A 12,812-nucleotide genomic window follows, 5' to 3' on the forward strand; every position below is an offset into this window, starting at 1 on the left:
CCCAAATAATAATATGGAGAGTTGCTATTAATTATGAGAGCTTGGCCTTAGCTTAGGCTTGTTCCCAACTAACTCTGAAAGCTTAAATTAACCCTTTATATTAATCTGCATTCTGCCACATAAACTGTCACCTCTGCTCCACACAGTTTGTCTGACTTCCGTGTCTCACTGGAAAATTCTGACTCTCTTTTTCTAGAGTTCCTATCTCTGCTGGGAAATCCTGCCTATCCTCTCCTGCCTAACTATTGGCCATTCAGTTCTTTATTAAACCAAACAGAAAGGGCCTTGGAAAACAGAAGGTGCCTTGGAAAAGACACATCCTCACAGTGTACAAAAAGATTATCCCACAACAGTGAAACTGTAATATATAAGCAAAACACCTATAAGTTTTTTTTTTTAAAAAAAATACCCAAATAGTGCATTATTGGACTAAAAAACAAAACAAAACTCCAAAAATACCATTGAGTTAATTTTGTGTTAACCATCTACTGCTAGGCACAGAATCAGCTCTTAAATCTGGTTTGTATATCCAGTAAGACTCTTGGAGAAAACTATTGTTTTTCTTTTAAAGAAATTTAGAAATAGCTTCTGAGTTAGGAATAGGGGCTTGTATAGCTTCTGCAGACCCTGCACATATTTCCCCAGTCTCTGTGAGTTCATAAGGGCATCATTCCTGTTGTGTCTAAAAGGCCTTGTTTCCTTGGAGTCTTCTATTACCAGTGGCTCATAATCTTTCTGCCTCCTCTTTTGGAGAGTTCTCTGATCTCCTGAGGGAAGGGAGGTGAAGGAGATAACCCATTTAGGACTGAGTGTTCCAAGCTAATAGCATGCCTTGAAATGCTTCCCTAACATTTCTTAAGAGATTTTCATTATTCTTTTTTACACTTGCATCAGACACATTTGTATGGCTATTCCATACCATTTTTAATCTATCTCTGTGTGAGGTTTATATTTGTTTATATCTTGAAATTATACATAATGCTTCACTGAATAGCCTTGGATATGTATGTATATATGTGTGTGTATTTATACATATATGTGTATATATGTATATCCTTTATATACTAGACATCATTATATCCTTTATATAATATACATATATATGTATATTCATATATATATATATATGAATATCCTTGGGTATGTGTGTGTATATATATATGTGTGTGTATTTATAAAAGTAGATCTTTGTAAAATATTTAAAATTTTATTCCTCACTGTTTCACTAATAGAACACAATCACTTAATAATTTTGCCTATATGTTACCAGCGACTAAACTATAACTCAGTGTTATTTTAATATACTGTATAGATATAATTGTCATTAAATTTGGGCATTTATTATTTGTTTTTTATGGTGATATTTTATTTGTACTGAAATGTGAATTTGTTTGTATGTTAATAAATAAAGTTGCCTGGGGGTTCAGAGCTATTTGCAAGCCATAGCAGAAGCCGGGCAGTGGTGGCACACACCTTTAATCCTGATCACATGACAGGCAGATCTCTGTATATTCAAGGATACAGCCAGCATGGAGACACACGCCTTTTATCTCAATACCAACCATAGAAGACCTGGAGGTCGGTATAGACAGGCAGTGACGAGGAGGTCATGTGGTTGGGTTTACAACCAATGAGAAGGCAGAACAGAAAGTCAATAAAAAGACAGACACACAGGAAGTAGGCCTCTTGCTGAGGGGAAGGACAGCAGCAACAGTAAGGGTAAGAAGGTGGTTTAAAGTCTCAGCTCTTACCGCTGCTCTGACCTCTTGGGCTTTTAACTCTGCATTTGGCTGTGTGTTTCTTATTTAATAATAAGACTGTTACATCTACAGTTTTCTTGACATTTTTGTGTGAACTGTTAGTTCATATCTTTTCTTCATTTTCATGCCTTTTTTGGTGCTTTGTTCCTCAGTTTTTGAGTTCTTTATATAGGAAGCATCCCACTTGGCTGGGATGTTTTACTACTCCATCGTTTTAGTCTGTAAGTTCTCCTTTGAAATGCTTGCATTTGATATTTTTAAATTCTTTGATTTTCCTTTGGTCAGCTCACTTATTGCTTCCTTTCAATACCTCTAGACTAGAGTGACATTTAGAAATCCCTCCCCTACAGTAAGCTTAAAGAAAATGTGTCATCTTTTCTTCAAGAAGCTCTGTGATTCCACTTTTTGCTTAAATCCTTAACTCAATTTTTAGTTACTCTATACATGGCTTGTTTCATGGATCTACTTTAAGTATTTTTCTTTTAAATCGAGTCTCACTCTGTACATTGCATGTCTGTCTTTCCTTTAGTGGCTTCTCCATGTCATCTTTGGTTTTTTTATTTATTTAAATTATGGTTTAATGTGTATGTGTCTTTTACCTACATATATATCTGTGTAGCACATTCCTAGAGGGCACTTAGTAGCCAGAAGAGGGCAACAGATCCTCTGGAACTGAAGTGTGTTATGGATGGTTTCCAGGACTGGGAATTGAATCCATGCCCTCTGGAAGATCAGTCAATGCTCTTAACTGCGACCCCATTTTTTTCAGCCCTTCATTAAACACTGATGTCCATCCATGTTGGCTTCTATTTCTATGCTTTCTAATCTATTTCATTGAGCTACTTGACTATTCTTATAGCAGTAATAAGAAACTGTAATTACAGAAATTCTCTAGAAAGTTTTCATTTTCTTGGTATGATGTCAGGAGTCTCTTCTCAAGTGTCTTCCTTCATTCTTATTAGCTATTCTTGTGTGTTCTTTCACATATGAACTTTACATCAGGCTGTCTAACTCAGTAAAATGTAGGAATTTTTGAAATTGAATTAAATTTATACATAGGGATAACTTAGGAAGAATTTTTTTAATGTTGAGTTTGTCAGGGAAAAGTCAAATTTAAATAGCATTGCTCCACAACCCTTATAATGGAATCTGGAGTCCATATTCAATCATATCAGGCACATCCACAACAGAATTTTGAACCAAAATACTGGAATGTTCACAGATATTCCTAAGAACAGAACATGGTGACCTTGTAATAGAGCACAAACAGCAAATTCTTGAATATATTTCACTAACGTTTGTAACAATGTGTGAAATCAGCTGCTTTGTATCATGAGACTGCCCAGTCCCTTTCTTTCAAAACTGTTTGACTTTTTCTTCACACAAAGGAAAGTTCTTGACAAATAGGATGTACTTAAACTTTCTTACAACTTGAGCTATGACAGAAGACCATCATTTTAAGAAACTGGGGCATATTTTTAGGACTGCATGAAGGATGTGTCCCTGAGATTGAAATCCTGGAAAACTCAAGAAAATGTACCACTTCTTTGTTCTTAAGTATGTTAATTTTATATTAGTCATCAAGTCATTTATCCAAGGATAATGCCGTAATGTGTGTGAGATGCTGTAGCAAAGTACCTTATTAGGTAGGTGATGAGTAACATTAATTTTGTTTTATTATGGTTTTAATGTTTTTGCTTGGAATTTTTCTTTATTTGGCTGATTCATATTGTTTTAGAAGCTATCTAATTTAATCATGCTGTTTTCTGTTTATCAGTGTTGTGTAGGTCTTTTAGAGGGTTTCTTGTTGTTCCCGAAGTAGAAGAAAAGCTTAGGTGCTTTCTGACTCTTTCATGTGTTACAAGATTCTAGAATGTCATTCTTTTTCTATTTAATCACAATTAATTTGGTGATTTAATATTTTCTATTTTTCCACTTTTTTGTAGATTTATATTTTTCTTCATCATAGCTTATATACTATTAAGGGAAAATCCTGAAGTCATGTAGCTAAGTGACAAAATTTGTTTTCTGCTTACTTACTACCTGTTTCTTTTTTGGGCAGCTGGGTTTTTTGTAGAGAGGGTTTCTTTTTGTACCTTTGAGCCTATCCTGGAACTTGCTCTGTAGAACAGGCTGGCTAAGAACTCAGAGATCCACCTGCCTCTGCTCCCACCTGCAGTGAATAAAGGCATATTCCATCAACACCCACCATTTCTAATGGTGTTTTATCACATACATCCTATATATACATGCAGTGGGGAATAGTAATAGACACACACACACACACACACACACACACACACACCTTTATACACTCACAAGACAATTTCTGATCTGTGTCTAGAGTAGATGTTTCTAAGTGTTGGCTATCTGGTTCATTTATTTTTTAAATTTCTACTTTGCTGTCGCTGGTTGCAAAGAAGAGACTGTGTATGTTTTCCCAGAACTTCTAAATATTTCTCCTTCTGATTCAGGTTCACAAAGATGGATACAAAGAACCCAAAGACTCTGTTGGATCTCGCTATACAGAGTCTGCTGAGAAAAGAGTCTGTAGCAATCCAAGCTCTGCAGGATATGCCAAGAGTCTTTTTTGTTCCCCTGTTCATTGCTGCCTTTGAGGGTGGCCATAAGAATATATTGAGTGAGATGGTGAAAGTGTGGCCCTTTTACTGTCTCCATATTGGGTCATTAACTGTACAGGAGCCTCATCATGAACTCCTGAAAGCCATGATTGAGAATCTTCCAGTGCGTCCTTCAAAGAACTCTGCTTCTAGGTAAGACTATATAATAGAAACATGGAAAGACAGAGGAGGTTGTACCAAAGCCTGCTACTCTCTCAGAAGGAGTAACAAGTAAATGCTGAAGATTTATGTGTGAGGCTGTTGCCCACAAACGTGGTAACACATTAAAGACTGATTATATTCAGTGTTAATTATGAAATCTGTTACTGTTTGTAATCAGTGTTCATTTTGAAATCTGTTACTGAGGGTTCTATTGATGGGTTTATGTAACAGGTGTTATATAAGAAAAAGACAGGAGCTTTAAGACTGGAGGGAGTCTAAGGTGTATAAAGGATTGGGGGGAGGAGGCTGAAATTTCATGGGAAACATTTGTTGATAGTTAATACAAGGAGTGTCAGCTATGATAAAAGAATTAGTTCCTAGATGTCATTGTTGATTCTACTCGGTTTCATTGTCATTGGCTCTTTCTCAGGTATTCTATCTCCTCTTACCCTACAGGAGACCTAAACTGAGGATCCTAGATTTAAGGCAAGACAACGACTGTAAGACCACATGCCATGATGTCAGAATTAAGGAACCTTTCTGTTTTCATTCCTGTGCTTATTCTGACAGCTCTATCCTGAAAATAGAAGGGCAGCATTGTTTTGTAAATTCAGAGTCCATGATTCAGTTCCCCAGGCCTGTAGAGTTACTAGTGGACCTTTCCCTAGATGGCTCCTTAGTGGAAAAGGAATTTTTGGTTTTGCTTATAAGTAAAATTAGGGAGAGTTTAGGGTCTTTGCACATATGCTGTCGAGATTTGCAAGTTGATAAACTGGGTAACAGCAAATGTACCCTGAATATTCTTGATCTCAACTGTGTTGCTCAGTTGTCAATTGATAGGGGTTCGCTGAGTGATATCACCAATGTCCTGTCTCAGATGGACCACCTAGAGAGCCTCAGTCTGTCTAAAGTCACTTATAGATCTCTGAGTGGGAAAGTCTTTAAAAATTTCCTCCGTCACTTGCGACGTATGAACAACCTTAAGGAAGTCAGCCTGTCTTCATTCTGTCTCACAGGGCATCTGGACAGAGTGCTGAGGTAAGAGTTTGGGGTAGGGCCCTGGGTTTCCTGAGAGTCTGTTGAGAGAGCAAAGAAAACATTCTTGGGTGTTCCTAAACTCCTGAAAATCGTTTGTGCTTCCCACTTTGTCGCTTCTGGGAATTTGAAAGTGGAGAAAGAATTACAAAAATTAAGCAGCCAGCAATGTACAGACAAGTGCAGAAATTAAAAGTGAAAACACTAGTCTTCTAGGTATGAAGAGGAAGAGGGATTGAGATGGGGGAAGATGTTTTGTTATAGCGTTGATGCACCTAATCACAGATGCCCATAGTTCACAATGTCAGATCACTTTACTGATATGTGATCTCCAAGGCATAGGCCATGAAAGTAGAGGTTGGTATTTAGGGACTGACCAAAGGGAATTTTCAGTTGCCTGCTCTTTCTGATCCCTCCCCACTAAAAAGATGAACTGCAATCTATAATTGATAATGTTGTATATCAAGTGCTTTCAGTTTTTTCTCTTAATGTTTCTTAAAATCATCTATTATAATACACTGTTCACATTCTTAAGATTAAAAGAAATTGTACCTCAGTGTTGAAAACAAAACTTTCAGCCAGATGTGGTTGGTGGCAAGGGATGTTAATCTCAGCACTCTGAAGGCAAAGACAAGCAAATTCTGTGAGTTCAAGGCCAGTATATTCTCCATAGTGTGTTCCAGAACAGCCAGGACTAGATAGTAAGATCCTGTCTAAAAAAATTCTCAGTCACAAAATTGTTAAGTGAACTAAAGCTCACATTAATACCCAATTACAATGCATGTTTAAAGTAGTTTATTCTAGATATAAGGGTGTAGTTTTCCTCATTCAGACTTCATTCCTAACAAGTTTTTTTTTTTTTTTTTTTTTTTGCTTTCTCCCTACAGAGTCCTGCCACCTGGACTGCATTTCTTGTATCTGTCATTCTGTGATCTTTCCTACCGAGATTTCAGGTTTATGGCCCAGAGCTCTCAGGTCTCCCGCCTGAAGCTGTTGAATCTCAGCAACAACCCAATGTATTGGGATGATTTTGAGCCTTTTCAAACTCTTCTGGTAAATCTCTCCGGTACTCTTCGACATCTAGAGATAAATCATTGCCTTATAAATGATACTGCAATCTCTGTCCTTATCCCTGCCCTGATTCGTTGTACTCATCTCCGTGTCCTGTGCTTTGCTTTTAACCCCATCACAATGCCTATGCTTGTGACTATGGTGAATAATTTAACACCCTTGAAGAAACTAAAATACGTGATTTATCCCATCCCTGTACATTGCTATGCAGTATGGCCTTTTCAGGGCAGTATAGACCGAAGGAAGCTTGCTCTTGTACAACTACAACTGAAGGTGATGCTAGAGCTTGCAGAGAGGGCTGACATGACCTGGATCACTTACTTAGAATAAATTTCACAGTCCAACACAGTTTCAACCCGATATGTACTACTTAAGTACTAAATGTTATTTCCTGGACACCCACACACAATATATAAGGTTCTTTACATTGTAGGAAATTACACTTAGTGAACATAGGCATGTAACTGATTCCTACACAGAATAATTTAGAAAAGATAGAGGACTTCAAGAGTTCCTGTGTATCACTTGTCTACTATTGATATGTTTCATTTTACTGACCACAGTGATGTGCATTGCCTATAATACAGGATGATCAAGTCCTAGTTTGCTCATCTCTGCCCACACTGTTTGGTTTGCTTGTTGGTACAACCCACAAATCAGAACAATGACAGCCTTTCCTGCCTATATTTGTGGAAGAGGCGGTGGTTCTTGAAGACAATGTTTTCATCCCCTAAGTTACTTTAGGCTGGTTTTGGTTGCTTTCGGGAGTCCGTCATGATTTAATAGTGAGGCCAGGAAAGAAAGATAGCAGAGGCTCTGAGGTTTCAATAGACCCTTCAAGAACATAATTATACTTTCCTGCTTCCTTGATGTAGGCCTGCTCTAAAGTTCCCACTACTTCTCATGAAGTCTTCAGCTGGCTATCCAGCCTTTGTCAGATGATTTTTTAGGTGGGATTTAGGGTCCTTGCCATAATATTCCCCTGCTTCCTTTAGTTCTCTTACTCCCAATTCTGTTAATCCTGTCATTTCCTTAGCTGTATAAATCATTCCCTATATATATTTTGATTCTTTTTCCATTAACTGTGCCCCATTTGGTATGATATGCCTTGTGTGAATACTAAGTCCAACTTATTTTATATTCCAGAACCTAACAATTATAAATTCAATTTGTATATCCTAGACTTACTTAGAAATGATATATGTAAAGTCTATAGTTAATCATTTACACAGTGTGAAGCAAATGCCTCAGTCGTCCAGTTGCTTACCACACCAGCCCAACTGTGCTCATATCTGAACCTAGCAAAAAGAGTAGACTGTAAGTAATCATTTACATATAATGTTTTTGTACTGAAATATATTAGTAAAAGCAATAGCTTAGAAATTTATATTGTTTTCTTTTTTAAGTGAAGTCATACATGGTTTTAGTCTGACCACAGAAAAAAGTAATTGAATTTTGTTTTTAGTAGTGACACTGGTAAATTTATCAAATGCTATTTTATAGGCATTAGTATAATAAGAAAACTGGCAGGACAGTTAACATTTGTTTTTATTAATTTTTTGGTGGTAACATTGTATTTCCACGTTTGTAAGAAAAAGCATGTTAAAATATATTGAAATTAATGTGTCATATTTCTTTGGTAATACAACATTTCAAATATGTTCATATTTTCCATAATGCTTGATTCATCATATAATGCAGAAAATTTAAAAGAACTTCTAAAATGTAACTGCATTGACTGATTTACCTACATTGTTTCGATGTTAAAAATTGTGGAGTTTTTGACACTTTGTATTAAATAAAATACTAAAATTAGTTTTACCTGTTTCTTTGAACTTTCTTTTTTGTTTTTCCTTATGGCTCTTACTATATATTCTCTGAGTAAGCTGGGATCTGGTGCTGTCAGAAGTACAGTTCTGACCAGTGTGTTACAGTGGCAGAATACTGGGAAGATGCAACTGGATCAATATTGGCATATTTGCTCTTTCCTCCATCCTTCCTCAGGTGCCTTGTTTCTGTCAGAGACACTGCACCCTGAGGTGAAAACTAGACCCTACAATAAGAGAGAATTTGGAACTCATTATTGTCATACTGACAATGTGAATGATACTCTTGGAAATTCCTAGTGCAAGAAAGAGCTCTGGATAGTTTGTTTTCAATAGATTTGAAAACTAACGTAAGGGAGTGTACTATGTTGCTTCTACATGGCTGTGGTAAAAACTGTCCAAAAGCAGCTGAGGGAGGAGAAGGTTTGTTTGACTTACATATCCCAGTCTCAGTCTGTCACTGGGGAAGTCGGGGCAGGAACGTGAACAGGAACAGAGGCAGGAAAAGGTTCTTAGTGGCTTTCTGTGGCTTGCTGAGCTACCTGCCTTATACAGCCCAGGACCAGTTGCCCAGGAGGACCTGTCCACACTGGTCTGGGCCCTACCTCATCCACCATTAATCTAGAAAATGCCCCACATACTTGCCTACAGGTCAGTCTGAGGGACACAGTTCTTCATCTATGGTTCCCTCTTCCTCCATGACTTTAGTTTGTGTCAAGTTGAGAAGAAACTAACCAGTGCAGTTGACCCTGTCAACTTGACAAACAAACCTAATGGTTGAACTATAACCTTTCCTTGTTTATCCCAATAGCTCATGTGACTATCACAGTATAAAAGAGTATGACCTTAAAAATACCACAGCCTTTAATTTTTTCAGTACATTAACAGTCCAAGATCTCTTTAAAAATTCAAAGTTTCTTAACTGTGATTTCCTGTAAAATTAAAAATAAGTATAAAAATTCCATAATGAAATCCACTATTTTGTGGAGTGATGTGTGGGCGTGGGAGGTGGGGTATGTGTGTGGGTGAGTGGGTGTTTACATATATATAACTATATTTGTTCTATTAAAAGCATTTTAATAATTTGCCACATTTAATATGCAAAATATATGTACATATGTGGAGTTCATAAGACAGCCTGCAGGAGTTGGTTATATCTTTCTGCCAAGTGAGTCCATGGGATTCAACTGAGGCTGACAGGTAAGGCAGCAGGTGCCTTTACTGGATGTGCTATATCCCTGGCTCTTTTTTTCCTTTTAGTATAAAGAAATTGTCTATTCACTTTACATACCAACCACTGATCCCCCTTCCATCTTCCTGCCCCCTAGCCTTACCCCCAACATATCTCCCATCCCAACATTTCCTAAGTCAAGGTCTCCATGGGGAGTCAACAGAGCCTGGCATACTCAGCTGAGGCAAGTCCAAGCCCCTCTCCCCTGCACCAAGCTGTGCAATGTGTCAGACTTTAAGCACTGGGATCCAGAAACCCCGTCCATGTACCAGTGATGGATCCTGATCCCTCTGCCTTCCAGTCCCCCCAAACAGTTCAAGCTACACAACTGTCTCCCTTATCCTATAGGGGCTCCACAGCTATTACTCCACAGTTCATGGGTTTCCAGTAGTGTGGCTGGTTGTCTCTGCACATTTTCCCATCATGTTTTTGAAGTTCCTTGCTCATAGAATTCCTCCTCTCTCACATAGAAGGGATTCCCCGGAGCTAAGCCTGGTGCCTAGCTGTGGATCTCTGCATCCACTTCCATCAGAAACTGGATGAAGGCTCTATGATGACAGTTAGGGTATCACTAATCCAGTCACTGGAGTAGACCAGTCCCCTGGCTCCCTTTAACAGGTGTGTAAGAAGTTCAAAATACCTTCTCTTGTAAGAGAGTATAGATTTATCTACTCCCAAATTATGTGTGGATTAACATAATCAGCTTACATTTAATTTGTTATAAACCATGTTTTGTAAACCTACAGCAGAGGTTTTTTTTTTTTTTCTCATCTAAGGCTTAATTTCCAGAATTAGCATTTGAAAACACTGAAATTGAAATATTCCACCAGGAGGTTCAAAGTGGACATTTCAATATCTACATTTTAGTTAGACCCCACTGAGATAAAGACTGTGAATAATGAATTTTCAAGGCCCATTAAAAATAGAGAAAGGGTGCTGGAGAGATGGGTCAGTGGTTAAGAGCACTGGCTGCTAACCCAGAACACCTGGGGTTTGATTCCCAACACCCTCACTGTGGGCACAACCCTGTGTAACTACAGTTCCAGAGGACCTGACACACTCTTCTAGCCTCTTTTCACACTGTGCACACGTGGTACACAATCATCCATGCAGGCAAAACACTCATACACATAAAAATGGAAAAACTTAAAATGCAGACAAGTCCCAAACTCACATTCTGAACTAGAATAGTGAGAAATGTTAGAATGGTGTGGGCTTTGAAAATGTAATAAAAAATGGTAGCATTAGCTGTATTTGTCAGTTCGGTTTAGGAAACCTAGAGACAAATGGTGATCCACCTTGGTGAACTAAGCATAAGCTGATGTAATGTGATGTGTATGTGTCTAGATATGTATTTCTGGTTCACCAACACTTCAAGGTGAGTCTCACAGGTGCCGCTGTACTTTCAAGTGAACTTGTGGTGCCTGCACATCTGGGTAAGACTTGATGTCTGTCACAACTAGACTTTAAGGTCGGACTCTGCCCCTCCCACAGTTGCAGGTGTATCTCCATGTTTCACTTGTCCTAGATGGATTTCCCTCATGTTCCTGCACAGGGCGGTGATCTGAACTCTGAAATCACTACTGTTTTCCAGGCCTAAAGCTGGACATAGCTGATGCAGAAGAGAGACCAGAGGAGTTCCCTGCCCTGTGCAGGGAGCCTGGACTCTATGATCTCAAAAGCTCAGTTGCTTATTGCCTCACAACTACACCTTCCAGTCTCCATCACATCTCAAAACTCCTGCCCCAAGCCGAGAGGCCCAGAAAGCTCAGGAACAGAGAGCAGTGTCCCACTGCAGTGGCCCTTTCCCACTGCAGAGCTGTCCCTTATCATCAAATAACTCCTGTGTAAAAATCTCCTCTGATTTTATCTAGGTATTTTACATTTGACATTTCCAGTAATATTAAGCAGTGCATCACAGTGACCTGTGATTCCCCTTTCAGCATGTGCACAGTTCCTGAGGCTTGGGATTATGTCTTTCACCCAGCTCTCTGTTTCAATACCCATTGCTTTCTGTGCATCCACACACTGGTATCATTCTTCTGTCCTTCAGTAGTTTCTGGAAACTCATTTGTTTTCCAAATGGTCTCTAAAATTAAATTGCTCAGAGGGGCTGGAGAGATGGCTCAGTGGATAAGAACACTTGCTGCTCTCCACAGAGTTTCTGGATTTGTTTCCCAGCACCAATATACATTGGTTCACAAATGCCTGTAACTCCCAACAGTAGGTAATCTGACACCCTGTTCTGGAAGTTGTATGCAGTTTCATTTACATGTTCAAATACACACAGATACACACATACACAGAATTAAACAAAATTTTAGAAATTAGGTTGTCAGTAAAAGACAATATTTTTGATATAACCATGTAAATGTGAATATTTGTGGAGAATTTTTATGTTATGACTATTGAGTCTTTTTACGCTAGAATATAGAATATCCTTTTGTTGTTAAAAGCTTCATTAGTTGACCTTCAGAAGTTTTGAAAATTTCCCTCTGTTTGGCAAAGCTTATATGATATCACCCTTTTAAATCAGCCCCTACAAGAGAACCCAGCAGACAAGATCAAATGAAAGCAATATAACTTTGCCCAACTGAAATCTGAAGTGGCCCTGTATTCCAAAAGTGCAGAGATTTCCATTCACCCTGAGCCAAGGATACAAGGAAGGCCCTCTGTTTTACTTTGGAAAAGTAGGTCAACTTGAAGTAGATAATCTGCAGGGCCTTCTGCAGCTCTTCTCTCCATGAACGCAGATCTCGCAGCTCAGCTTATGAGAACTTGCACTCCACTTTATGGAAGCATGTTTTGACTACTGCTACAATGGCTGACAATGGCAAATCAGATCTTGGATTTCAATGTGCTGTGGTTTTTGTCTTTGATACCTCCACATTTCCTGATTGCTCACTTTTCTGTTGCCGTTTTGACATTTTATTTAGTATTCATACATGGATATAATGTATTTGGAACCAATATATCTCCCATTCCCTACCCTCCAATACTGTCCTGTCAGTGTGTGCTTGGATCCCCAGCACTGACAGAGACAGGTAGATCCTGGGACTCACTTGCCATTTGGTCCAGCAAAAAATGGAGAGCTGCAGATTCAGGA

The 12,812-nt window shown here is 38.4% G+C and overlaps 1 protein-coding gene across 1 annotated transcript; it reads left to right on the plus strand.

Annotated features, from left to right (window-relative positions):
• Positions 1-4,244: 4,244 nt before the first annotated feature.
• Positions 4,245-6,979, plus strand: LOC118573635 (melanoma antigen preferentially expressed in tumors-like). The gene is made up of 3 exons (XM_036173911.1): positions 4,245-4,534; positions 5,000-5,581; positions 6,466-6,979. Exons 1-3 carry the CDS (start codon positions 4,245-4,247, stop codon positions 6,977-6,979), a joined length of 1,386 nt encoding a protein of 461 aa, XP_036029804.1.
• The last annotated feature ends 5,833 nt before the right edge of the window (positions 6,980-12,812 follow it).

The sequence above is a fragment of the Onychomys torridus genome, chromosome X, assembly GCF_903995425.1.
Source record: "Onychomys torridus chromosome X, mOncTor1.1, whole genome shotgun sequence".
NCBI classification, from domain to species: Eukaryota; Metazoa; Chordata; class Mammalia; order Rodentia; family Cricetidae; genus Onychomys; species Onychomys torridus.